Consider the following 27,227-nt stretch of genomic DNA (forward strand, 5'->3'; position numbering starts at 1 on the left):
TGTTGCCTGAACTAGAATCTGTCAGAACCTAACTGCACGAGAAAGGGAAGGTGCGTTTAATGTTAGTTAGGGAAAGTAAATACCAAACCCAGAAAGATCCTTCAATTCTTTGATGTTTCCTCGTGTCAGGTGTGTTGGAAACTGTGAGAAGTCCTCCGGGAAATTAATATTGTTTTGAAGTCACATGTGGTGCCAATCAGGCTAACAGCGCCCCCACGAAGGGTCGGATAACGCAATAAAACCAAAAAAGTAGGATTACAGTGTAATTCACAGGCGGAATATAAAACACAAACAGTTAAGCTAGTAAAAATTGTATTTATGCTGGAGAAAAATTAATCTTTTTTCTTTAAACTGCGCTCTCTTCCTTGAACAGCTCAAATGAGCGATGAACTTGAACGCAGCAGTTGCGTTCCTTTTCAGAGCCGTAATTGGGACCACTTATAGAGTTTTATAGTTTGTCAAATCTCTGCCCCCCAAAAAGCGTGTAAACCCATTTTTTTTTTCCCCCACCAATGGCGCTCGTCAAAAACGTTTGTGAGATGGCAGGCATGGCTCCGTTTTGACGAAGCTGAAAAAAGTCCGCGGGGAAGTTCCCTTTAGGAAATCCCCGACACTGAAATACCAAAATCTCCGACAGAATTTACCCTCACAGAGTATTTCTGAACACCAGCGAGCACAGGCAGAACAGAAGGCGTCAAATGCTGGATTTTTAAAAGCGGCTTCTGTCAAACCGAACCGAGCCGAGCCCGAAAATGGATAAGGGCAGCCTGAAATCTGACTACGACTCAGCCAGGGAGAAAACGCGGAGCTACAGTGTGCTGAATACGCTGTACCACGAGAAGCGCCAGGAAATCGAGCTTCTCCACAAGCAAATCAACGTCAAGGACAACATCATCGCAGATTTAAAAGCCCGGCTGGGGCGGTACGAGAGGATCTACATGACGGTGGGGGATAACGAGTCCGTGCTCGTCGGTCCGTCCAACTCTTTAGTGGAAAGTCTAGTGAAGGAAATCGTCAAAGCGAAGCAGAAGAGGAAAGACGCGGATGTGAGGGCAGCGCGACAGGCTGAGGTGAGACATGCAACTCTGGGTACCTGAACGCACCATCAACACGATGGCAATTATGAAGTGGAAAATGACCTTTCGAGGTCATTTTCATGGAGTAAAAAGTTATTTCATATTTTACAATATATTTGTTCACTTCATTAAACAAATAAGTAATCATAAAAGTATATATATATATATTTCTATTTACAGTAAATGTCAACCAATAAATGATTTCCAACATTTGCTTTACACTCCTTTTGGCTGATTCTCTAGGAGATCCAAAGGCTGAATGTGCTGCTCAGGGAAAAAGAGCTGGAGCTGGAAAGAGTCCGGTGTCAGCCGGACCATGAGAAAGACCAGGAGATCCAAAGACTCCGGACGGCCCTGGCAGAAAAGGAGCGGACCGAGGCCACCAGATCCGTTCTCTGCACATCCCTGGCTGAGGAGGCCGACCAGCTCCGGGGCCAGCTGGGGGCAACGGTTAAGGTGTGCCAGGAGCTGCTGAGCAGACTGGAAGAGAAGAAGGGAGCTGGAGAAAGAGGAGGAGAGGTGGTGGAGATGCCCCAGCAGCAAAAGGTGAAAGAGGTGTGTGATATGGTGGAAGGTCAAAAGCCGACCAGGGTGTCCTTGTCTTCAATCAAAATTTGATGTTTTTGTGGAGGCCAGCTCTGTTATAAGTTCTCCACTTTCCTCTCCTTAGCCATCAGAGTTGTCAGACTCAGCTTCGATCAAATCTCAAATTCGTCAGCTACAGGAAGAGAATCAACAGCTAAAGCAACGTGTTGAATATGTAAGTCTGTAAGAAGTCCATGACTTTCGTCTTGAATGGTACAAAGAGGATTTTGATGAAAGCGTCTAACATGGAGTCCGGTTGGTTGGTTTTAAGGTGCAGGGCCTGAACTCTCAGTGGCAAAAGTACGACTCCAGCAGAGAGGACTACATCCGGGGTTTGTGTCAGAGGCTGAAGGAGAGCAGCGGGCAGGGGCTCGTGCCGCTTGTGGGCCCTGTCAGCTCGGGGCTGCTTCAGCAGGAGATTTGTCGCCTCAACACCTCACTGGAGGAGAAGATACAGGAGTGCACCCAGCTGGAAAGGGAGGTTGAGGAGGTCAGGAATCGAAGCCACGAGCGAATCCAAACATTGGAGCAGCAGGTTGGCATTGATTCTTATATTTATAGCAGAATCTTAAATACATTTAAGGTGTATTTTACCTTTTTTGTTAATTAATTTTGGAGTTTTAAACTGAAGGTGTTTTCTTTTCCTTTAAAGGTTCTCATCTACGCAGAGGACTTTAAGTCAGAGCGTGCTGACAGGGAGCGAGCACAAGGTCAAATTGAAGATCTAAAGGAGAAGATTTCCCAGTTAAAACAGCAGCTACACAAGCAGGTGACATCACCTTCCTATTTGTCAGATAAGCATTTTCTAGATGCTCCATTCAGTCAACGACACAGATCCTGAACGCTGTTTTCATTTTACAGCAAGGTGCAATCAGGGACAGCAGAGACGTGGTCCCCTTGTGTCGTGTACACATAGGACACCGGATCTCCTCCAAGCGGAGTAAAGACTCTCCGGAGCCGCTGTTGAGGAGCTCTGCTGAGAGACAGCAGGCGCCTGCAGCTGCAGCTGCAGCTGCTGCAGCGACGCCAAGCGCGGCCTGGATGAGCCCGGGCCTGTCGGAGCTGCAGTGCCCACAGTGCCTCGCCAGGTTCAACGACACAGAAGCTGCGGAGTATCTGAACCATTGTGAGGAGTGCGCTCGACTATAAGCGGAACTGCACTGGCTCAAGAATGCCTTCTGACTCTTTTTGAACACTGAATAGCTGCACTACAATGCAAACAAATGTATCTGGATGGGGATTCCAATTCAGAGACGTTTGACTGTAAAGGAACCAACGGAATCAGTCAACTTCCTTGAAAGGGTTTTTATTCTTAATGACGTAAAATCCAACTGTGTTTCTTGGGAAGTCTGTTCATTTCAGTTGGGGGAGTGTGTACACCCCACGCCGTATTCTGATTTCTCTTACTGCAAACATTTTTGGCAGTAGGAGGAGATTTTATGTCAATGCAATATCCAATCCAATGAGATATACATATACCTCAGTATCTCCAATTACATAAAAAAAACATCGCACTTTTTTTGACATTCAGCCCAAAAACCAAATGTTGGATTGTAAGATTTAGGGAATTCGTGCATAAGCTTCTCTTAATAATTATATTTTTGAATCTAGACACCTAATTGTTCATGTGGTGCTATTTTATTGTGTTGCTCTTTTAAATTAAACAACTTCTCTTTAAATAATTACTAAAAAATGTATTTTTTAATAGTTTCAAAGTATATAAGTAAATTGGTATTTATTCTGAGTATATAACTGGAAGATGGGAATACTGCAATCTTTTGCATTTTTGATCCCATCAAAGCCCTATAAATATACATAAATATTCAAATTATTTGTAAAAATACGTGTGTACATATTTTATTCAAACTGACTACAGTCCCATATTTTAAGATGTGCATTATTTTTGTAATAAAAGACTGACAAACCTTTCTTTTGGTGGTGGTTTTGGTTTTTTTTGGATTTGGTCGTGCAATGTATTTTTCTTCTTTCTTTCAAAGGTCTGCAAGCCTCCAGCTGCAACCAGAGAGCATGCCCTTGCCACAAAAACGTTGGCGCTACTTAATCGGCGCCCCTGTGCACGTCTCTTTAGTGTGTCATGTGCGTCTCACAGTGTGGAAAACCCCCTTTCCCAGTGTTGCTTGAATGGGCTCGCTGTACTGTGACAAGCCAGATTCCCAGCTGTTGTGTGTAGCTGAGGTAAACAGCATGAGGGCACAAAGAGGGGTCAGTTCAAGTTGCACCCAAGGCTCCACGGCTGCCAGATCGGTGACTAAACGGTGGATGACTAAAACACCATGCAGTCAGACGCTGAAGCATCATTTTGACGGAAATGTTGTTTGCTCGTTCGTTGTCATGGGTTTGGTGTAGTAAGTGCAGGAAGTTGGACATCCCCTGTTCAAACAGGAAGTAAGTAGTTGCAGCTCTGAGAACGCCAAATAACAGCACTAGTTTTTTTGGTTCATCACATACCTGCCACACTTTTTGCTTTGACTTATTTTGACCTCATCAAAAGCATTTTTTTATTTTATTCAAGCGCAGAACAGACGGAATGACGTAAACAAAAATCTTAAGGCCAATCTTAAAATGTGTTTCTGTCTCTACTTTAACATTGAACTTGAGTGAAATTGGGCTCAAATGACTGATTTGTCAGAATATGAAAATGTCATCTGAGAAATTCCTGGATTTGTCGTCACAATGGCCTGAACATCAAACCTGCAGTCTTTAGAAACTATGAATGTCTGTGCTGTAACACTGACTTCACTCGTACAGATATGACTCACCTATCAAAAGGTTTGTTTTTATCATTCAGGTACAAAATGTGTTCATCCTCTCTGGTTTAGAAAGCAGAAGGGCTTTAAAAGAACTTTTATTTTTCCTGTGGTGATTCTTCTTACATCTGCTTATGTCAGAATGACCTTATTCTGGGAAATGTCTCTTGCCATAACTTAAAAAATATTTAAAATCAACCTCCCCACCCCTTAAAAAAAACAGTATCACATGATAACTCAGTAATCAGGGAACAGGGGAAATTATTTGTGGCTAAATCAGTTTCCACTGTTAACATGTAGTTTACATGACAAACTGATGATGCAGCCTAATTTTCCCACAGATGAATTTTTACACCTTTTGGCTTTTTTGAGGTTAATTTTAGTGCCTTTAAGCAAACCACAGACACTAAGGTCTAAAAAAGGGCAAGAGCTGTCTTCTTGGGATTCTCCCCCCCACATCCCCCGCCAGCTCACACCTACTCATTACAACAGGGTCTAAAAGTGACTGAAGTTCCACACACAGACACACACAAGAGCTCTACCCACCCATCTCAGAGTGGAAAAAAAATAGGTCACGAGTCCCCCCACCCGAGTGTCTGGGAACTTTTCTAAGAAATAATTAAAAAGAAATATGGCAGCAGAACATCAGTTCCTGTTGGAATCTTGCTTTCAAAGCATCAGGATGTACCAAAGAGGTACATATACTTAAAAAAAAAAGACAGGGAGAACTTTAAGTATCCAGACAAATACAGAAAGGATATCGAACGACCTTTAATCTTCTGTGTATTCCTAAAAGAATGGGAATTTCCCTCCATGCGAGGGAATTCCCAAAAAAGCAGACAAGTTTATTTGAACTGGATTGTTGTAGATTCGAGCAGATCATTTCAGTTTAACTGACTGATGAAATCAGTTAGGACATCTTTATTTTTCTACATTGCTTGGTAAAAAAAAAGAAAAAAAAAAGAAGAGTCAATAGTTTTTATCCATCAAAATGAGCACTGTGGCAAATGTGTGCAGCTAAAAGAGAAGGGGGATTCCCTTCCTTAAAATTGTTTGTGATCCTGGGGGGCTTCAGGCAGTTTTTGATGAAAAGAACGGCGTTCTGATTACAGGCTCAAGGCATCAGCAACATCTTTAGATGATCCGCTGCCAAAGCTGTGCGCACATCTCTTTTTTTCACCTTTAAGTCATTTTTTTCCCTATTATTTTTGCCAACTTAAGGTGGACTTTGTTAGTTCATTATAACTCCATCACTTTTATGGAATTATACCATCTATTATCAGTTTAGCTGACTTATTTAACCCAAACGTATGATGTGAGGACAAACTATTTTAATATTTATCTCAAGTCTTACGTGGATGTTTCACATCTCTTAGGGTGTTTTTATATAAACCCCATTTGCCTACTTTGATGGGGCATTTGCCTAAACACAGCAGATCCGATATTACATCAGCACTGACTGAAGGCAAACACACGGCTCATAAAGCCAGTTATTCATACCTGAAACAAATGATGATTCACAGCCGGTGGCTTTTATAAACCAAAACCTTTGTCCTCATACCAAGAAAATTCATCATAGTAACCCCATTCCTCGTGCAAAGAGCTCATACTGAAATCCTAAAGTTAAAAATAAAATTAAGAGTTTTGGAAAAAAGACCCCTTCCTTACTTCCTCTTCCTCATTAAGAACAAGTTTAGTTCTCTACAAATTCTGAGTTTTACTGTAACAGAAGCGCCCTACCTCTTTTGTGGCGTTTCGTTTGAATTAAAGAATGTGGCTTGTCTTCTGAAGCGTTTATAGGTGGGTATGAAGTGCATTTGAAACTTCTTTAATCAGATTTTAGTGACGCACTAAGATAAGAACTGTTTTAGTGCCAAGCGAAGGTTACTGCTCACAGAAAGCATTAAACTGCATAAAAATACATTTAATCTATATATATAAAAAATATTGTCATTACAAGACTGTACACCTACTATAAAGGGGCATGCAGCATCAACCATGCAGACAGTGCTGCTCATTTAACTGTGAGAAGATCAATGAATTTTCTGCTGGAGTTCTATGGTAATTGTACACAAAGTAGAGCAATGTGTAGAATGTAAGGGCAGCAGTCCAAAGGCTGCCGTCTACTGTTTGACGTACTTCGCAACTGAAACTGAACCTCAGAATCTCCTTGACTCAGTTACTGAGCCACCTTTTTACTGAATATGACTGTTACTTAATTTCCCAAAAAGGGCTTGTACATTAGAATGTGACTCAACTTTCTAGCTTGTTTGAAGCCAGACGCTCACAGAAGCATGTGCAGCAACTTGTATAAACCCTGCCTCTACTTTCAATTTTGATAAACTCCCTTTTTTGCATGATGCCTGTTAGCTTGCTCAACAGCACTGGCAGTGTGAGCAGTCAGCTCAGTTAACATTATCTAAATGTACTTAAGTATTTACATCTTAAGCTACCGGTACTTTGTGTGATTTTCTTCCCCAACAAATGAAAAATGTCTGGATATTGCGTAAGAATCGTGTCCAAATTTCTTCACTAACCCAGTACGCCATTTTGTTGGGGGTGTCCCACTCTACAATTCCAAAATCCAGTAGCTTGGAAATTTCCCAGATGTCTCAGAGAAAAACCAGTAAGCACTAATGCTCATTAGATTAGCAAATAGGCTATAGACTACAACGTATTGTGTTTGAAACATTTATTTTAAGAAAATCTATTTCTAAAAATCACTGAAGTTTTCATCTTCAGAACACAGTGGATCAAAGTTTTCATATTTATAAGGTTTTTACTATGCGTGACATCATATTTGCCCTGTAAAAATAAATAATAGAAAGTAGCAAATGTCTGAATTGCATTGGATAGGTTGTGTCCAAATTTCCTCATTACCATCTAGCTACCAAAAGACTATGTAGTGCAGGACAATGGTGCCCTGAATTTTAAAAGCAATTCAGACACTATGCTCACTACTTTTTTATAAACACCAAAAACGACGTCACAGATTTCCCAAAGTAAAAGATGAATAAGAATGAGCCTTGTTTTTATATACCCACTGTGTTCTGGTCATAAAAACTTGGATGGTTTACAAAAATAAAAAAAACTCCTTTTTTTTCAAAAATGATAAATCATTAAAATGCAATGCATTATGGTCTAAAACAAGTGAGCATATCTCAATTACGGAGACTTGTGGGAAATTTTTAGAGCACTGAATTTTGGAATTGTAGACTATGTCTATTCCCTCCCTACTCCCTAACTACTAAAAACTGATCTGGTGCTCCAAGTAGTGGGAAGTAAAGGAATTTGGACACAACCGGAGATCCGGACAGCCCTACAAAATGGCTAACACACTATATAGGATACTAAGTATTGAAGGAAATCGGACACAACCATAGTCTTTTAGGGGGTAAGGTGAGCGAATTCAGGCATAGCAAAGGTTGGCATGAAGCTACTAGCTACACACAGCTTCCTCAATTCTTAACCAAAGAAAATACCTGCTTTAATCAATGCAATAAATAAATATTCCTTTGTTTTTATTTACGTAGAACAGAGAATTATGGGGTTTACTTTATAGCTTAGTTTGAAAAATGTCAGTGAAAAGGAGATCAATCTATGTGTGAAGGCACTGTTCTGCACCAGGCCAAAGAGCGGCTGTTGCTAGCCTAAAGACAAAAGCTTAATATGTTTTGTGAAAAAGTCATTTTCCATCTCATTTGGTTCTTTTAGTAAAATTCTAACTGCTGGATAGAGAAAAATAAATAATCACATAGTGAACTATTGATTTAAATGTATATTTCTTAGAAAGCGTAAATGCCTCTTGACATTTTCTTTCTGCATATAGAAAAAAAAATAGGATTTAACACAAGACACATAATTCCTGCCATACTATTCCATCTTTCAAAAAAGAAAGACAAGATTTAATATTACTTAACAATATGTTAAAAAGTAGCCAGTTTGGCTTCAGTGTTAATACAATATACACTCTATGACAGACTGATGGAGAAAGGATAGTTGTTTTCAACTTCATTCTGAAAGGATTCTGATACAAGCCGGCTACAGATCAAAAATAAAGGGAAAAAAAAACGCGACTGATACACTTTTACTCAACAGTTTGTTAAACAGCTTAAAACCAAACAACATTGTCAAGTATCGGGGCTTCCTCCCTTTTATAAAACGGGGTGAAGGGTGTCAGTGACGGGTGTTGGGAAGGTATGGGATTCCCTTGTAAATTGTGTGGATCAGATGTTGTGCTAAGAACGACGGGATAGTAAGCCACAATATCTCAAATAAATCTTTTAATTCAATATATTCTTTTAATTTTTTTTGCAGTCTCCATTATTTTTTCCTCTCTTTTCATTTTCTTTTTTGTTACCCAGAAGGAACTCATCCAGACACAGTATCTTTTGAATGAAGATGAGAATTCTTTTAGACAATGGCTTCTTCTTTTTTTGTTTTGAGTCAAGAGCTCAAATTAGACTAAAAGCACACAAGCACGCAAGGGAATTTGATCAGGTTTAAAGAAGGTTTTTTGTGATTCCTTTTGTGTCATTTCACTTTTTGCACGTGGATCAGTCCAGTGGATCTGTGTCATAACCACATAGGGAGAAGAACAAAGCAAGGCAGCGTGGGTGTTTGAGCAGAGCGGGAGCAAGAGTTCTGGGATAACAGGTGGGAGGTGAAGCGACGGGGATGAACAGTCGAGGGACACGAGTCTGTATAGCATTTAAGGTACTGATGTGAGCCCTGATGGTAGCAGACTCCTTCAATGTGCAGCAAATGTAGCTTTCTTCAAACTGAAGTTGGACCAGTTGATGGAGAGTCTTTGACGCGTCTGCCGGGCAGAGTCCAAGCAGAACCTAAAACAGAGAAGGCAACATCATAGAAATTATCCTTCGATATATCTGCTACGCTCCATTTCTGTTGCTTTAAGTTCAAATCGATATCTTTGGCATTTCTAAAGCCATAAAAACCTTTTTTTTTTGTCATCAAATAGTACTTGTAAAGCAAAATGTGCCAAAAGAATTAGGAGAAAGTTTGTTCTACACACCGTTTAAAATACTCCACCTCCCTCTCTGTTTCGTCCATTTCAGTGCTGTCCAGGTCAATGTCTTTGGGCAAGAATACATCGTCTTGAAAAAAGAAAAACAGAAAAGTTGGATTTCCCTTGATGGAGTTTCATAAAGTTAATCACTCATGCATGGCTCATGTCAGTGGCTGAGGTTGTCAATTTTGGAAATATTTCCTGAATCTAGACCAGTTCCTCATTGCGTGTGCAGTATCACCACTCAGTAGGTTTACCAAAAATGCCCAAGACAGCAGCAAGAAAGCGGATGTGATGGTGGCCTGGTAAGCCAGTACCAAGGTTAGCATGTTCTTGTCTAAATTCCTTAACAAGTAGAAACAAGAGGGGCAATTTGCATGCCATAGTATACTGATCAATGAATGCCAATCATACCAACCTATTGAGCTGTTCATTTTGTCTCCCTTTTTCTTCTTGCCTTTCTTAGACTTTCCCTTGGGCTGCGGTGACTCTGCATTGGGGGCCTTCCCGTTCTGCTGTGTCTGCTCTACGTGAGAAGCTGGAGGGGGAGAAGGTGAAGGGTTCGAAACTGGGGGACTTGCCCTGCCTTCCTTTGTTTGGGGTTGTTGTTGCTGCCTTTTTCCACTGGCACTCCTGTTACTTTTTTCCTCCTTTTGAGCCTGAATGCTTGGAAGAGAAGCAAGAGTCTCGGTGGGCCTTATGCGCTTCGCTTTGGTGTCCGACATTGTGGCTATACCATTTTCTAACTTTGCCGTCTCATCGCAGGACTTGGGTAACTCTGAGGCTCTCTTTAAAGCCGCCTCACAAGGAGGGCCTTTCAAAGACTGTTTGACCTTCATTTTACAGCTGATTTCAAGAGAAGACGTGCCATTGTGGAGGGAAACTGCGGACTTGGGGAGGTTGGTCTCATTGGAAAGGCTCTTTTCGATGGGCCGTCTTGGGTTGTGCTGCATGTTGGGTTGGGATAAGGGGTCTAACCTGGGTTCCTTCTGGTCTGGGAGACGTATAAGGGTTTTAAGCAGCTGAGACTTTCCGTTCTGAAGATTATCTAGGACATTCTGAGCCGTCTGTTTGAGGGGTTGGGGGTTGTTGGGAGGAGGAGCAGTGTTTTCCTTTGCTTTCTCTTTCTTTTTCTTCTTGGCAGCGCGGTGATGCTGCAGCTCCTGCAGCCGTAGCAGTTCTTTTTGAAGTGCTGCCTCTTCCTCTTCCTGCCGCCGCCGCCGCTCTTCCAGCAGCTGTTGCTCCTCCCTCTCACGGGCCTCTGCCTCTAGACGAGCCTTTTCCTCCATCTTAGACAAAAAAATATATATAAATATATATATTAAAAAAGTCTTTCACAGCTGTTTTGAGCTCATTTAAACTGACGTGGTGATGAGGAGAAAGTTTAGGTAAATGTACCTTTTTTTGTTTATGCCGTGCTCTTTTGGCTGCCTTCGAACTGGAAGCAGGTTTACTATCAGCACTGTTAATGAACTGCAACAGGTCCTCCACCCGCCTGTGGTCCTCCACCCCTCCATCTCTTTCTATTGTTGGTTGCTGCTCTTCCCGTTTGGGCTGCTCCTCCTTACGCTTGGTCAGGCGCAAGCGTAGCTTTTCCCGCATCTCTGCATAGTTCCGACTAGTTGGAGCGGCTGGTGGCTGTAGAAATACAGTGAATACAAGTGTGTCACTATCAGGAGATGTATGCGTTGACATACCAGTTTTCCCGTGCTCTGGATTATAAGGCGCACAGTTGCTTTTAGGAAAAATTAAGGCTCTTATGGAGGGGAAACTACGGTAATACTTGGAGCAAGTTTTACCCCTCCATGTCCAAAGAACTCGCAGTAGCAGCAGTCGCAGTACTTTCCCTCCTTCTGGTTGGTTGAGGTGGAGGTGGATGAGCTGTGCTCAGAGCAGCTGTCTTCATCCTGACTCTCCTCTCCATCATACGGCCGGTGCTCATAGGAGCCGTTTCCTTCACAGCGATGACCCTCACAGTCAGGATCACTAAAAAAGTAACAAAAAAAACAAAAAAAAACTTTAAAGCAGCCCTTACTGTAGCTCCTTCAACTCACTCTCACACACAAAATAAAGCAAACTCTCCCACTAAGAGTTGGTCTACTTGGTACCTGCAGATACTAGGAGCAGCGCTGACAGAGCCATCCACTGAGGGTGCAGTGGGCTCCATAGGTGGGTGGCAGAGGTCCTGACCAGGCTCCACAAAATCTGGAGCGGCCATCTTAGGGAAAGGCTGCAGGCCCATGGTGGGGAGGTGTGCAGTGGGTGCTGGAGGTAAGGAGGGGCCGGAGAGAGGAGGAAGAGAGGTCAGTCCTGCAGACCCACTTCTGGGAGAGGCTGGAGGGAGTTGCCTATGGTCCTCTTTAGCCAAACTGTGAAAAATGTCATCTGTAGAAGACAAAAATGGTAAAAATTACTTATTTTTAAACGTATATTTTAGATTTATTTACAAAGCTCAAACGTGACATTCGTCTATTTGCAGAAATTTCCCCAGTTGAATACAATTTTCGGTCTTGAATAATAACCGTGCAGCAACCGGAGCTAAAGGATACATTTCTGTAAATGTGACATTTTTATTTCCAAAAATAATTTTAGAAAAAAAAACATATTGACCTGAATTTGATACTGATGTTCTGAAAAATCAGTCACTCTTGAAGAGTAAAGTTATTGGCTTTTATTGGATGTTTTACTTTAATACACTTTGAGTACAAACCTAAGCAGGACTACCACTTCCTATATTACCTATAGAGTTGGTTCTTTTAGATGCTACGTTGGTGGGTGGGTTATTACTTGACTGGACAGTGGTGGCAGTGCAGGACACAGACGACGTGGCAGCAGAAGTAGCCATTACTACTCTGTTGGTTTCCATGAAGGCATCCTGGAAGTTGTAGAGACACTTCTTCTTGGCGGCAGTCTTCTTCAGTTCTTTGGCTTCTGAAGAGGAGCAGGACGATGATGAAGACGAGGACGACGAAGACGAAGAGGAGGATGAGAGCGATGAAGAGAAGGATGAAGAAGATGGGGGTAATGGTGTGGGCAGTGAGAGGTGCTCCCCTTGGGGGCCAACACATGACGTGGAGGGGAGGGGCGTGTCGGTGTGGGGTTGTCCAAGCATGTCACCTGTTGATGGTAGCAGAAATTGAATGCAGACGATGCAAGTGTAAACAGAGAAGTGGCCCCGGTTTGGCTTCGGGAGGCAGCTCACCCTGAAAACATTCGGGCAGCAGCGTGGATGGATTCCAGCTCTTCATCACAGCAGCATCCCACAAATTCTCAAACTTGAGAGACAGGCACTGAAGTGAGCTGTTCCAGTCGCCCGTCCCGCCAGAGCCACTGAAGCAGTTCTGGTAGACGTGCTCTGGTAACGACGTGCTGAAGGCGGGCTGCTTGGACGCAGTGTGGTTTGATGAAGGGTTTGGAGACAGAGGCTTCAACAGGAAAATGTCACAATTTAGTTTTTATGTGGGAAAAATACAAACAAATACAATAAAAGCAACATTACAATTTTAGATGCGTTTAAAAAACTTGTAGAAATAATTTTTCACAATAATATGATTTTAAAAAAAAGTAATAACCCAACTTATTATGCATAAAGAGTGACACTTACCTTAGTGTGTGTGAGAGGTGGACTGGATGGATACAGTGTGGGGTGAATTAGGGGCCGGGAGAAGTTGTGCAGGGGCATGTGGCCGTGAATGTGTGGGTAAAGGTGGAGGGCGGGGTGTGCTGGGGCAGTTTTGCCATCGGGGAAGAACTGGTGTCCGACAGCGGGTGGAGGGATTGCATGGAGTCTGCTGGGGGGCAAACAAGACGCAGAGTCCAGGGGAGAGGCGCTGGGGTCCTGGTTGCACACGTGACACTCACAGGCATGCTGTAGCTCTTCTACCTGATGAGGATCATACGTGTTATTAAGAACAATGTGGTTTTACAAACACCCTAAAGAAACAATTGAACGAAAACTGTGGTTTGGGTGTTTTTAACATGCTAATGTCGCACTTTTCTGTTGATGGAGGAGATATTTAAAGAAAGTTAGGCTTACATTTGCATTTCTTTATTCAAATAGTTGTGAATCAGGGGCAGACGAGAAAATGCCGTTTGAAAAAGCTTTTAGTTCTCATGTAGAAAATAAACTAGGCGGGCCACAAGCTCCACTCCATTCTGATGCTGCCCACAACTCAGGTGGATTTCTAATGAACTACTGCTGCTGCTCTGCAGAAATTATGTCCTGGAAAATGACAATTTAAAAAGAAATTGCCTAAAGGCAGCATAATTATAATCAAAGACCCCCGGGTAGGCTTTTAAAATAGATCAAAAGATGATCAAAATGAAACTTTAAAGATTAGACAATGTATTTTTTGTTGTTAGGACATGAATAAAGAGGGTAACTTTTTTATTTGACCCTAAAAAGAACTTGTTTTGATTTCAAGGCTAGCATGTTTTCAGTTGGGCTTTTCTGCTTAATGTGTATTTTTGGAATAGTAAAAACAAGAACTCTGACAATTTTTGGATGTCACTCACTTCAAAAGTTCAGAGATGATCAAACTAAAACCAAAAGGAAAGTTCAACATTGGATACCTGCTGATGGTTATAAGACAGAGGAGAGCAGTCAGATTTTCCAGGGCAATGTTCGTCCTGCTGCCCCGGGGGCTCCTCTCGACCATCACAGTTCGTTTCCTCCTCGTCACCCTCTGAAGAGCTGCTGCTGCAGGTAATGTGCTGCGACTGTGATGCCAACGCATAGGGGGGAAAAAAAAGGGAATTAAAAAATTAGCAGGGCTTCCTCAAACTAACAGTAAACTGCTCTCAATGAATGTAAAGTCTGTTTAATCATCCAGAAACTCAGCAGGGGAAATTCACAGGCAGTCTCGGTCGATTTTTGCAACTCACCACGGCCTTCAGCGCCACGCTTTGGCCATCTCCGTTGATGGTTTTAAGGCCATTCACAGCAGCTGTGACAATGCCGTTTCCCTCATAACTGCCCATGGGGTAGATGTCCCCAAACTTATTAGACAATGGAGGCACTTCGTCATCGTCGCTAATGCTGTAACAAATCAAATGAACACAGTAAACGGATTTCCCCCCTTTTTTTTAGTAAAAATTATTCTAAAGCCGACTGCGGTGGTGATGTAACAGCTTACAAAGTGCTGACATCCCCTTCAGGGAGAATGAGGCGTGGATGCTGCTGGATGGTGATGGGAGAGCTGGAGTTGGACCCAGATGCTGAACTTTCAGAGGAAAGGCTGGGGGGGTGCACCTCTGCCAGGTAGTTCCGTGGGGACTCCCCTTTCAAGGGAAGCTTAATATGCAGGTCTTCGGAGATGGGCGAGTCCATGATGCCACATGTTAGGATGTGGGAGAGACTGCAGTCATCACATGTGCACCTAGTGAAAGAAAAACCACCAACAATAAAGAAATCAACACTAAATATTCGTTCAAATTCCCATAATAACATTTAAAATAAAGTTTTAGAAAATGTTTACAGGAATAGAATTATTCCAAATTTATCCAGATAAACCTTTTATTCTGAACTCCTGCCTAATCTAATAATCTTTGTTTATAGTTTGCAGAACTGGAAAGAGTTTGTCACTTTATGATGTTTTGCTGTGATTGATGTGAGAGGAACACATAGGAAAAAGGAATTTGGAAGTCTATATATCCATCTATTTCATCCATTAAAAGTTTGTTGCACCTGCTTAACGATCAATAAAAGATCTAACTTAATCATAAAAAGCGTAAATGACTCAGGAGAGGGAACCTAAAGCTTTAGAATGACTTCTGAGAGTGAGGACATCCTACCTCCTTCTGTAGTTGCAGTTCGGACAGTCTGGAATATTTAGACGAGATGACAGCATTCTCATTGTGTCCGTGAAGTTACTGTCGGCAGCTGCTGGCCTCTTACTGTTGAGTGACTGGAGAAAAAAGCAGATGTTACAAAAGTCCAAAGCCAACGTAGGGGTGCTTTTACTTTAGAATACTCTATAGGCCCGGGTTTAAGGAACCCAAAAAATAAAAGGCTTCCACGCAGAGAAAACACCAGGAAACAACCAACAGTTCCTCCCAACAGCTATTTGTTTATAATCATAAGCAGGTAAAGCGGCTTCTCTCACTTAAAGCTTTTCATTAGGCGAGATTGTTTGGATTTACGGCGTAAAATGTTTTTTGTTTTGTTTATTTCGACCAAGTTCGCTTAATTTGGTCCGGATTGAGTTCAAAACCTTGTTTGGTCTTTATTCAGACTGCAGTCCACCGGAGTTTTCTGTTACGAACCAACGCTTGTAAACAAAACCATGTGACTAAAGATCTCCTCAACCATTGGCCCAGTATTACAAGGGTGGGGCAAAAAACAAGCAAAGGAATAATGGAAGTCCTGGGCTATGCAATCCTTGTCGATAAAGTTCCTATATTCAAACGTTATATTTCGATGACCATTCTTGAATGTCTGTATCAAAGTCAGCTGCAGCACCTGAGGAGACGACAGCTAAGAAGTGTTTATGACATATAGATTGTTGGGAAAACAATGAGAAGCAATGTGTAACATGTTAAAAGTTCTTTTAATGAGCCTGCATTCATCCGACCAGATTTCATTGAGTTGCCGTGTCTCATCGTCATGGTTACTTCATTCCTACTCTGTTTACATCCTCGTTATTTCGTACCTGCTCCTCCGTGGACCTTCGATGCTTGAAGAACTCCCAGTCTTCCTTTAATATTCGCTGCTTTGACTTCAAAGTCTAGAGATGAATCAATACAGTCTTAAAAAACTTCAAACAGAAAGCGAGGTAAAAATGTCCAGATGGAGCATTAAACGCTCACGTTTTTGCTGATCAAAGACTTGTGTGGCTCTGTTCTTTGGTTGGAGACACCCTGACCGTCCACCTTGAAAAGCAGCTGCAAAACAGATAGTAACTATAGCAGGACGCACCTCTATTCACAGAAACCTTTGTTTGGCTCATCAATTAAAAAATAACTATAGATACCTGTTGATCTACATAGTCATCAATCCGCTTTTCACATTCCTGCCATTCAGCAGCAACAGAGGACATCTCACGCTGCAGCTGGTCGTAGTTCTCTAACAAGGTCCGATACGTGTCTTCATTGTAGGAATCGTGAGAGGCTGTACCAAGTCTGGGGGGAAAAAATTCGAAGGGATGAGAAGTTTAACTACAGGTGTATTAATAACTATTGGATAAAAAACAGAAGACAACTCAGGGATAGAAATCTGCCTTACTTCAGCTGTGCAATGAGTGCGGGTAAACTGCTGTGTAAGACGGGATCCGAAAACACTAGACTCTCAAAAAGGTGCTTGTTGTGCAGCTCCCATGTCACCTGAAATTTCTGGAGATGCTCATTCTCCTGAGGTAAAAAAAAAACAGAGAATAGAAGAAAAATTAACTATATGCACAGACGATTTCTTTAGATTAAAATAGCTAAACTAACCAGGGTAAGTAGGAAGCTGCTGATGGTTCGTGCAGCTTGGCAAAGGGCACTGTATTCTTCTAGAAGCAGCGAAATGAACTGATGGGCTTGAGGGGGACCCTGAGCGGCAACCACGATCCCAGACAGTCCTGCAGATTTAGAACCTGCGGAAAGGTGCTTCAGTAGCCTCATCTTCACTTCCAAGACATACTCTCGAGCCTGCTGCTCCAACCGCTGGTAGAGCTGATATGGATCTTTTAAGCACAGTCTACAACAGGAAAAAAAAAACATAGATAAAAAAGAAAAGAAGACAATGAGAAAATTCTGACAACACAAAAAGTTTGATGGCTCATTTTCAACATTAGTCAGCGAGTGACTAAAGAAGTTCTGATTTGACACTTTATCACTTGTTTTCCTCTAAAACTTGAAAAAGAGCTGCTGCATGAAGTCAAAGCTTCTCCATTCACACTCATCTGATTGCTGTAAACATTTCGTTAAGTTCCACTGGTGACATTACCGGTCCACAAGTTCTTTCATGCCTTCTTTGTCTCTCTCTAGTGGCTGGTCGTGGTCATCTGCGAGCGGCGTTCCCGTCTGACGGTAGATGCAGCGTACCAGGTATCGAACTTCTGACCAGTGGTTCTGCAGTTGCTGTGACTCCCTCTCCGACTCCACTGAGATTTCCCTGTGTTTTTCACCAACCCACAAGATTCCAAATCAACACAAATTTGAGGTAAATGCAGCTTTGCTTCCATCGAAGGAACCTAGGCTGACCGTCTCTCGTTGCAGGCTTCACAGCTACAAACGGTGTCAGAAGGCATTTGTGCGCTGAGGTCCGAGGCAGGGAGCATGGGTAGTGTAGGTGCACCAGTGGTCAGTCTGTCTGCTGCTCCCACCTCTTGGCCCAAGTTTCCATTACCCACAGGCATGTGCAGAGGAAAGTCCTGGCCCTGCGGAGAACAGAAAGAAAACAGCTGATGAGACCATTTGACTAGAGTATCTGCAAAAAAATAAATGTAAATAAGTGAAGTATAACTTTAACAAATGATAAATTTTTGATTTTCTCATTATCCTAGATCATTTTTAAAAATTCAGTTGAAGTAGTTTTGACTCTGTAGTCTGATTGGGGAAAAGGATTTTTTGGGTGGCTAATTTAAAAAAAAAAAAGCCAATGAATTAAAATATTTTTAATAAACTGTTTTTTTTAATTTTGCAATTAAAAAAAATGAATCTTAGGTTTTTGAGGTAACAATGCTTTATTTTGATATCTAAGAACAGCAAATGCCATCATTTTATTCAGAGAGAAAGCTCTGCAGCTTTATATGAACTGGATTTCATTAGATAAAAATAATATTTTTGCCTAAAAGCTCTTTTTATTTATTTGAGTCAACCAATAAATAAAGAATTGAGCAATTGAAATCATTTCTTCTGTACTAGATGAGGATTTCTTTTACTAACAAAAGTGATACATCTAACACATGCATATATATATATAATACATATAACTGACTTTATATTAAGTGATGTGTTGATTTTTTTTTAAAGTTTAATTAATTTAATGAATATATTTACACAAGTTCAGTAAAGTAAAAGTTAATTGTTGCATCCCTACTGTATGCCAGTAAGTTTATGTTGAAAGTGTCAAACAGGCGTGTCGTGATAAGCTTGACAAATGATGGGATTGATAGGATTTATTACATTACATCAGGCTTAGTATGACTAGTATAGTCAATTGAAAGTGTTTTCTGTATTGCTATTTGCTTATTAGCAAATTAAAAAAAAGATTTTTCTGAATTTGTATTTTTTTGTTGTTGTTTTGTAAAACACAAGTTACCGAAACAAAATCATTCATTCATTCCTCTTCTAAACCGGTTTTATCCCTTTCAGGGTCATGGGGCTGCTGGAGCCTATCCCGGCCACTCATGCGAAGACAAAGGACGTCTTGGACAGGTCACCAGTCTGTCATAGGGCCACATATTGCACACCCATGGAAACTCACATTCACACTTGGGGACAGGTTAGAGTAGGCAATTAACCTATGAAGCATGATTTTGGACGGTGGGGAAAACCCATGAACGGGGGAGAACAGAAAGGTCCCCATTGGTGTTCTGTTTTAGGTCCCCCAGCCAGGCCTGGAACCGGGGGCATTGTTGCTCCATCTCAACAGGCTTTTCTAGTTGTAGCAGCTCTACTACATGAAAGAAGTCTCTAGCCACAAATCAAACACTCATTTTAGCTGCTTTATTTGCAATATCATACTTTTACTCATAACTGAGGATAGGAAACAGAGAAAAAAGTAGATGGAAAATTTGCCGTTTGACCACAATCACTCCTTTGCTTCTAAACAAACCTTCCAAGATATTCTGCCAGGTGGAGAAAAGACTCACTTCTAACCCAAAGACAAGTCAGGACCTTCAGTCATGTTGCTAAACATGAAGAATTTATAAACACTGATTACTACCGTATTTTCCGGACTATAAGTCGCACCGGAGTATAAGTCGCACCAGCCCAAAAATGCATTATAAAGTAGAAAAAAACACAGATAAGTCGCACTGGACTATAAGTCGCATTTTAACTTTCACAACCTTATATGACACAATCATAGCAGACTGTTTATCTAATAATTTCACAGTAATTTTTTCTCAAACGTATTTATTTATTCTTTTCATGAAGCATCATTGGCCAGCTAATACTCTGTTTTCATCCTGTATTTGTAGAAACAGTTTTCACTTTTATTGCATTTCTGAATCTATGAAATCATTGGAAAATAGAATATTATGTTCTTAGCCTTCAAGATCTTACTGTAAAAAAAAGTTTGCTGATTCTCTGAGTCACTTAACATACCTCATACATCAAATTGACCCAGGAACATCATCTCTGTTCCTCACAAATGAACATAACAGGAGGGTTAACAATGTATTTATTTCAATTTATTTCTAATATAAGTCGCTGCGGAGTATAAGTCGCACCCCTTGCCAAACTATGAAAAAAAGTGCGACTTATAGTCCGGAAAATACGGTATATGACAACAATCATTTATAGTAGTAGTGCTGTCGATACTAAATACATTTATTTTATGTGACTCATTAATTCCTTCATTACAGTTGTATTGGTGCTGAATATCCATGAGACTCACATAAAACACTAACAGCAGCTTCAGTCCATCATGCCTTTCATGATGACAAAGTTTGAATTTCACCAGGTTGTGATAAAGGAGCTCCACTCAATACTGCCACCTTTTGGGAGTAGTCACAAACTGATAACATTTACAGACAAAAAGTTGTTATTAATGCAATCAAAACCAAAATTTTCTATTGAAATATTAATCTTTTCTTTGAATTGTTGTCCAACAACACATTCATCCCCCATCGAATTCCTGCTGAACCACCAAGTTCTTTCAAACCAAAAACTATGTGTGTGTGTGTGTGGGGTGGGGGGGGGGGGGGTGAAAAGAAATCAAGCAACATTTCCATCAACAGCTGCTGCATTGGTTTTGGCTGTCCTGTTTTCCGCATCACCCGATCAAAAATCCAACAGCTGAGCGTTTGGCGGTCACAGCCATATTTCTTTACCAGCTCCACACATCTTCATACACCGCAGACTTACAGGTAGTGACTGCTCCAGCGTGTTCCGTCTGTCCTCCTTCTCCACAGTGCGCCTACAGTCGGTGCACACCCACAAAGGCAGCTGGAGAGCGCTGGGCGTGTTGGAGAGCTGGGCTGTGCCGTTCTGGCCCAAGATGCCTGGCTCTGAAGGCACAACAGAGTCTTTCCGCTCACACCTGCACAAGAGGCAGCGATCGCCGGCTGTGTACGGCGCCCTCTGGTTCAGGCCAAACGTGAAAGGAGTCTGTGGTGAAGCATAAAATAAAGAAATTAATTAGTGAGGTACAATTTCCATTTAATAAAGGAAGTTTGTTTTAAAGCAAAAACATTTATTTTTGTACATTGATATACATTTCTAAAATGTAATATTTGTAAAGGATTTTGTCCAAAATACCATTCATCTGCCAACACCATTTTCCACATTTGAATTTTTCTGCTTTGTCAACTGAAGTCAGACTCCAAGAACAAGCAGCTGTCTAAACAAGCCAGATTCACATTATTAAAGTTACTGCAACACACTTCCTTCAGACACAAACAAGAAAGCAACTTGCACACATTTAACATAGGCTGTATTCAGAGAATTTCATAGAAATGTGTCAAGAAATCACTCAAGGTTTTTCTGACTAAATCAATGCTTTGCAACAGCCTTTGCAGCCATTCAGGACTGCATGGGTTTGTGCTGCTCCAAACCACATTAAGCATCAACGCCATGAAAGTCTGTTTAGTAGAGACAATTCAATATTTCCACTAGTATTTACCTCTTTTATATTTTTTTAAGATTAATTTAATATAATCAGCTCTATTCGCTTTATTTTATTCTATGCAATGACACAACCGTTTTGGCAATATACTGCATTTTCCGCATCTTATTAAATAAATACTGTTATGATAATAAACATGCAAAATAGCTCGTCAAATTAAATTACCTAATAAATTAATAAACTGCAAAACACTATGAAACACACAAATAAGTTGGGCAGACTTTAGCCATGGACCCTAATATCGAGTTATTTGAAGGGTCACTCTATTATAGTTACAATTTTGTTCCATACTTTAGCAGGAGTAGCGATTACATTAAAGGTTATCCTGGAATTAGGGAAAATGTTTAATAGAGCAAATTTTGACCATTTTTTTTTAACAAAATGTATATTTAAGTCTATTTCTATATTAAAAAAAGGACCATTAACTTATATTTCGGATGACATTACCGGTACTTCTTATAAACAAAATAAAACAGTACAACATGATCGTGTAGAACAATTTACACATTTAATCTCAGGTAAGAATCTATAACTAGGATACTTAAACATTAGCAACAGATATCATTCTATTTATTGTTACTGTGCTTTCAAAAAAGTCAAAATTGCTTGAAAAGAGTTAGGCTAGGAAGATAATGAAATAAAAATACGTTTTTCAAAAATGATCTTCATATAGTTTCAGGTGTTTCCTTAACGTTAAAACAAATCATGCAAAGTTATTTCACTAGCAAAAACGGTGATGAATAATAGCAAACAAAAGGAGACAAAAGGATAATCATAACCATTCGCACTTTTTGAAAATCAGCTTTTCTGAGCACTGCTCTCCCTTTATTCAATGGTTTCTATACATGCTGATGACAGTAGCTGGAAGTATTTTGGGGATCCTCTAAATTAAATAAAAATGATGACAGATTATATTGGCCGACATAAATTCTGGGTATTTGATTTAATCTAACTATGTTAATTTTTAGCACAAAATACTAGACTGACAAAATCCTGAAACATTCGGCAAAGATTTACTTTGTTTATATTCACTTGTTCTCTGCTTTAAAAGCAGTTGTTGGTTCTGTCAGACAGCCTGTGTGTAACTCTTTTGTGCTATAACGCTGTTCTGTGTAGCAGCCAATGCCGTTGCATTCTGTACCACCTTAGTACGGTCCGAGCGGTGGTCACACAGCAGTTACACAAAGTTCAGATCTATCTCAGTGGGTGCACTTGAATCATGGAATGAAGGCCTAATTTTTGGAAGTAAAGACCTGATGAAGTAAGATCTCAAACTGAAAACATTGCACAATAAACATTGAGGCTAACATGTTAATCCCCCTGCTGGCAATGATAAAAGGCTGCAAGTTCAAGTTCATTTTGCTCTTTTGAAGGCCAACCTGATCGTTTGAATCTGCTATAATTGTGTTTCTTGAAGAAAAGACGAGCCGAATAACAGCACAGTAAAGAAAAAAGAAACACACCACCAGGAAACAGACTTTGATAGAGTGTTTCGCAAAAACAATGAATGGGATTTTTTATTTTTCCTCATGCTCATAATTCCCACTGATTCAGCATTAACCTGCTGTAGTTATTTTCCTACAATTCTTTAAGCTTGTAATTTATTTTTTAGCATTGCCAAGCTCTAAGTGCATTTCTCTTTAAACAAACAAAGGTGTGCATGGGTCTGCAATATCTTAGAGACACAAAGTATGCCTAGAGCAGCAAAGCGTACACTTAAGTGTACCAAGTAAAATCAGGAAAAAGATTGGAAAAGTAAAAATTGTCAATGTTGTGCACTGAAAACACTTAAGCTCCAATCCGTTTATAGCATTTTTCCCCATTTTTACCGATTAGTGCTCATATTAGACAAGACCGCCTCAAACTGGCAGCTGTGTGAGTAATTTGATTTATTTTTCCCCATTCATATAAAATTGCTTTTACAGAGATTTCAAACTAAAACACTTTGACCAAAGTAACATGAAGAACTTTAAAGTATAAAATGAAGTTTTATTTTGACAGCTAATCATCTGTAGAATGATTGGCTCTTTGGAATAAAAGCCAAACTTAATTTTAGCACAAAAACTTTTAATAGATGTGTGTTTTTCCACAACTTAATTTAGAAACAACCTTTTGGGAAAATCTAAAGTTTTGACACCACATCCACCTTTTTTGTGCAGACCAGCTTGTATCAGTGACACTACTCTCCTTTGCTGAATGCAGCATAAGTGAAGCAGATCAAAATGAGACAAGATGACATCGTGTCAGACACAGTCTTTCACAAAAAGTTTGTTTAAAAAGAATATTTCTGCTAATGACATCATCTTGGGAAAAAAAATCTAGCACAAAGCAGATTTAAGATTACCTGGAGGACTCCGGAGAAGTCAGCATTGACGGGCCCTTCTGTAAACTGTGGAGTGACGTTGTTGTTCACTTTGATCTGAAGAATAAAAAAATGAAAAATCTCTGTGATTACACTGACAAAAAACTAAACCAAAGTTCTATTTTTATGTTGAAATAACACAAAAAAATGTATGTAACAGAGTTAATATGTTGCCAGCAATCATAATAAACACCCATTCCAAGGAAAATGTTATCTTTGGGTGTTTTCTACAATATTCTTTTGTCATTTTTCTGAAGATGGAGGAAATATAAAATGAAAATTAATCTTTAAATTGCATTTTTGAGCATATCCTTATTAAAATCATTGTGAATCAGGAGCAGACAAAAAAAAGCAGTTTGAAAAAGCCTGAAGCAGCGACATAGAAGCTAGAATCAACAAGCCACAATCTCCCTGATCAGCTCCATTCTCACGCATATACTTGCAGACGACTAGATCCATGTACGTCTTTATTTTCCAGCTGGATAGCTCCAACATTGCTTGCCTTTTTTTTTATACCCATAAAGAGTAGGCGGGGGCTGTGAGGGTCTGTAAGCTAGCGGGAAAGCATGTAAACAGAGGAATGATGGGAAGTTAGGGGAGGCTTATTCCACACCAACATTTCAGAGGCGACTTTCTAATGAACACCTGCCGTTCTGCAGAAACTATATCTTACAAAAAAATAACACAGGTTTTTTTTTTTGCTTAAAAAAACAGCATAATCACAATTACAAGACCACTCAACACGCTTTAAAAACAGATCGATGATCGGAGTGGATTTTTAATACATGCAATAACTGCCATATAAATGCCTTGATAACAAAATGCTATTATGGCACAGGAAGATAAAATTTACGTCTTAAAGGGAGGGAAAAAACGGCGATTGAGTCCATTTGTACGCCTTAAAGAAAACCGAACAATGTGTGCAATAGCTGCACATGACATTACTGATTGAACTTGACAACAACAACAAAAAACTAAACCCAAATTCAATTAGCCTATTTCATTTGAGGCCAATCTACAAAATTACTCTTGTAAAACTGTATTTTATTTCATCTATTTAAATAAAAGAAACGTACTGAAACTGTATCTGTAGGCTATTGGAGGTGTTTCATGTTTTACTTGATACACATGTTTGGAAAACATGCTAGTCATGGTTACACGGTTCGTACAGTAACAAATTATTCACCTTTATCTTCATTTGTAGTCAAATATGAACATAACTGGCAAAACAGCGCACAGACTCAGTCATATGGTCTCATATTGTGGGTGCTGTTAGCATTTGCTAGCAATAATGGTTTCTGGAAGGTAGTCTGTAAACCAATTGTGTGAATCTATTGCTACTCCTGGATAATCTTGGCTTGACCAGCGTAATCTCCACCTACACGGGCTGTATTAGCACAAAATAATGCATCCTGTTGACCAAGCTGTTGTTAAGATAGTCACAAACTCCCGAATTACACCTAATGATAGGTGAGACTGCGGAGAGTAAAGTTAGCTTAATGTTTACGACTGTTTTCCAAAGCACATCAACTAGAAAAATGCTACCTAGCTTAGCCTTAGCCGAGTCAACTTTTAATTTAAGTATAAAACTGTGCTTATGACTATTCGTAATAAGCACAGTTTAATTACTCGTTTCCCACTCAGCTAGCTTAGTTGCCTCTTCGCATGATTGTCAGGCCCGAATAAGATGGGTTATAACAGTGCTAGCTTTGACATCCACCGGTTTCCATCGTATGACAATTTACCTCTCCGTCAACAGCCGTCATGGAGCCCATGTTTCCGCCGAGCGTACTCCCAGATGTTAAAAAGCTGACGACAGAAGCAGGTGTTGGTGTTCCTGCGCAGCCCAGGGCCGGAGCGACACCGGCCTTGCCGCTGCTGGTGTTGAGGACGGCACTGCAGCTACTGCCACCGCCCCGCTTGTTCTTCCTGCGTTTAGCCCCCCGTTTAGCATCGGTTGGACTCATTTTCTCCACAAACTTAGACGAGACAACCCTCCGTTCTGATTTGCCGGAGTCTCAAGTGGAATGCTTGGTCCTCTCACTCAAAGTGTGAATCCAGGATAGCGATTTAGAAACTCCCAAAAAGACAGACACTCAGTCCCACCAAAGTGCAAACTGACTTCATAGATTCCAATATGGCCTCTATTCGGATTGCTTCAACCAGGCTCAGCTTGCGCAGACGTGCTCGCCCCACCCAAGCGGTCATGGGAAATGGTGTTTCTGGAAACAACTACAGGAAGACAATTGAATCGGTTAGTTCAAAAGGGGCCCAAGTCAACAATTCTTTTTTTTTTAACTAGAGATATAATATGTTCTATGGTCTTGAAGGGAAAAGTTATCTGATTATGTGCAAAAAAAAGTCCCAAGTCCGTTGTTATGTATTGACTATGCTTGAAATTTAAGATGCATTAAGTGCAAAATTCCTGGACTTGGGCCTCTCTTGTATGGGTTTAGCTTTATCCCATAAATTGCAGCACTAGTTATCCAATATGGCAGCGCCCCTGTTTAATTCAAGAAGGGCCCAAGTCCAGAGACTTTGCTAGTCCTCTGAAATTATAAAAGTGAGGTGCTTCATATTAAAGCATTTGTAAGCTATGAACTGGTGCTAAATCTGGGTAAAGTATTAATCATTTGGTGTAGCCTCCCTTTAAACTATGCAATTAAAATCATTTCCTGGAAAAACAAACCTCTTGGACTTGGGCCCCTTTTGAACTAACCGATTCAATTGAATGTCAAATGGGTAAGATCTGGGAAAAACTGAACATTAATCGAACACTGTTTTTATGAATTCTCCAGAACCCAGCCACATCAAAGCCTGCTTCTTTTATTTTTATTTTTATGTATTTTTACTCCAATGACTGTTCTGTTTTTTGGCTTGTTTGTTCCTTTTTCTTGTGGGGTATGCCTCTAACTTTGCATTGTGTGAGTCAGTTTTAATTGATTCCACTAAGTTCATTAGACTTTATAAACTCTAACCAAATAATGATTTGGAAGGTTGATTGCATTTGTTGAATAAAATTTCAGGAAAATATATGTTAAATGTTGCAATTAATTAAAAAAGGGTAATTAGAGTTCATCAGTGAAAGATTTTAATATAAATATATTTGTTAGTTCTTTTGTGCTAACTTAGGTGTTCCTGGGATTGAAAGTCTTGTCCTCAAACAGTAAATTAGACATAGAGATCTGTCCCTTCGGACAGAGATTTTGTCCCTTCTGGGTCACAGGGCTGCTGGAGCCTATCCCAGCCACTTGTGGGCGAAGGCAGGGTACAATCTGGGCAGGTCGCCAGTCTGACGCAGGACCACTATACATTCATACACACTTACACCTATAGAGTAAATGTAGAGTAAACAATTAACCTATGAAACATGTTTTTGGATGGTGGGAAGAAGCCGGAATCCCCAAAGAAAACCCACAGCAGCACAGGGAGAACAATCAAACTCCACATAGAAAACTCTACAACATTTCGACCAAATTTAACTGTTCGATGACATTTTATTTTGTAGAGACATAGAGATCTCTACAAAATAATATGTCATCAAATAGATAATTATGTCAAAACCAACTAAACCAAAGTGCCAATAGAGTTATAAAACATCTTTAAGCTTCAAACACTTTTTATCTTTTGA

At 40.4% G+C, this 27,227-nt stretch overlaps 2 protein-coding genes across 4 annotated transcripts; one reads left to right on the forward strand and one right to left on the reverse strand.

Annotated features, from left to right (window-relative positions):
* The first annotated feature begins 254 nt into the window (after nt 1-254).
* Nucleotides 255-3,590, forward strand: tnip2 (TNFAIP3 interacting protein 2). Of its 2 annotated transcripts, none has more exons than XM_023958151.1 (6): nt 255-1,070; nt 1,320-1,622; nt 1,747-1,836; nt 1,933-2,196; nt 2,314-2,430; nt 2,523-3,590. In XM_023958151.1, exons 1-6 carry the CDS (start codon nt 753-755, stop codon nt 2,808-2,810), a joined length of 1,380 nt encoding a protein of 459 aa, XP_023813919.1. In that variant the 5' UTR covers nt 255-752; the 3' UTR covers nt 2,811-3,590. The 2 variants fall into 2 exon arrangements, with proteins under 2 accessions (XP_023813919.1, XP_011475377.1); XM_011477075.3 differs by having other exon boundaries at nt 257-1,070; nt 1,320-1,631.
* Nucleotides 3,591-8,187: 4,597 nt separating this feature from the next.
* fam193a (family with sequence similarity 193 member A) lies at nt 8,188-25,752 on the reverse strand. Of its 2 annotated transcripts, none has more exons than XM_023958141.1 (23): nt 25,342-25,752; nt 23,579-23,653; nt 20,475-20,717; nt 17,643-17,818; nt 17,386-17,553; nt 16,890-17,136; nt 16,681-16,805; nt 16,430-16,577; nt 16,266-16,340; nt 16,109-16,183; nt 15,252-15,364; nt 14,594-14,836; nt 14,343-14,496; nt 14,031-14,177; nt 13,063-13,341; nt 12,661-12,883; nt 12,246-12,575; nt 11,567-11,843; nt 11,258-11,444; nt 10,857-11,096; nt 9,877-10,747; nt 9,465-9,546; nt 8,188-9,273 (listed from the first exon to the last, which is right to left on the reverse strand). In XM_023958141.1, the coding sequence occupies exons 1-23, from the start codon at nt 25,561-25,563 to the stop codon at nt 9,180-9,182; spliced, it is 4,794 nt and encodes a 1,597-aa protein (XP_023813909.1). In that variant the 5' UTR covers nt 25,564-25,752; the 3' UTR covers nt 8,188-9,179. The 2 variants fall into 2 exon arrangements, with proteins under 2 accessions (XP_023813909.1, XP_023813904.1); XM_023958136.1 differs by having other exon boundaries at nt 12,198-12,575.
* Nucleotides 25,753-27,227: the final 1,475 nt, after the last annotated feature.

The sequence above is a fragment of the Oryzias latipes genome, chromosome 1 (genome assembly GCF_002234675.1).
Source record: "Oryzias latipes chromosome 1, ASM223467v1".
Taxonomy (NCBI): domain Eukaryota; kingdom Metazoa; phylum Chordata; class Actinopteri; order Beloniformes; family Adrianichthyidae; genus Oryzias; species Oryzias latipes.

What these genes read in the sequence shown, in the direction of transcription:
- tnip2 (XM_011477075.3), top strand. Translation starts at nt 753, where the DNA reads ATGGATAAGGGCAGCCTGAAATCTGACTACGACTCAGCCAGGGAGAAA. An exon ending in TCCAAACATTGGAGCAGCAG is followed by an intron (nt 2,197 to 2,313) that starts GTTGGCATTGAT and finishes TTTCCTTTAAAG; the next exon opens with GTTCTCATCTACGCAGAGGA. An exon ending in AACAGCAGCTACACAAGCAG is followed by an intron (nt 2,431 to 2,522) that starts GTGACATCACCT and finishes TTCATTTTACAG; the next exon opens with CAAGGTGCAATCAGGGACAG.
- fam193a (XM_023958136.1), bottom strand. Translation starts at nt 25,563, where the DNA reads ATGAGTCCAACCGATGCTAAACGGGGGGCTAAACGCAGGAAGAACAAG. An exon ending in ACTTCTCCGGAGTCCTCCAG is followed by an intron (nt 20,718 to 23,578) that starts GTAATCTTAAAT and finishes GCTTCACCACAG; the next exon opens with ACTCCTTTCACGTTTGGCCT. An exon ending in GAAGGTCCACGGAGGAGCAG is followed by an intron (nt 15,365 to 16,108) that starts GTACGAAATAAC and finishes TTTTTTCTCCAG; the next exon opens with TCACTCAACAGTAAGAGGCC.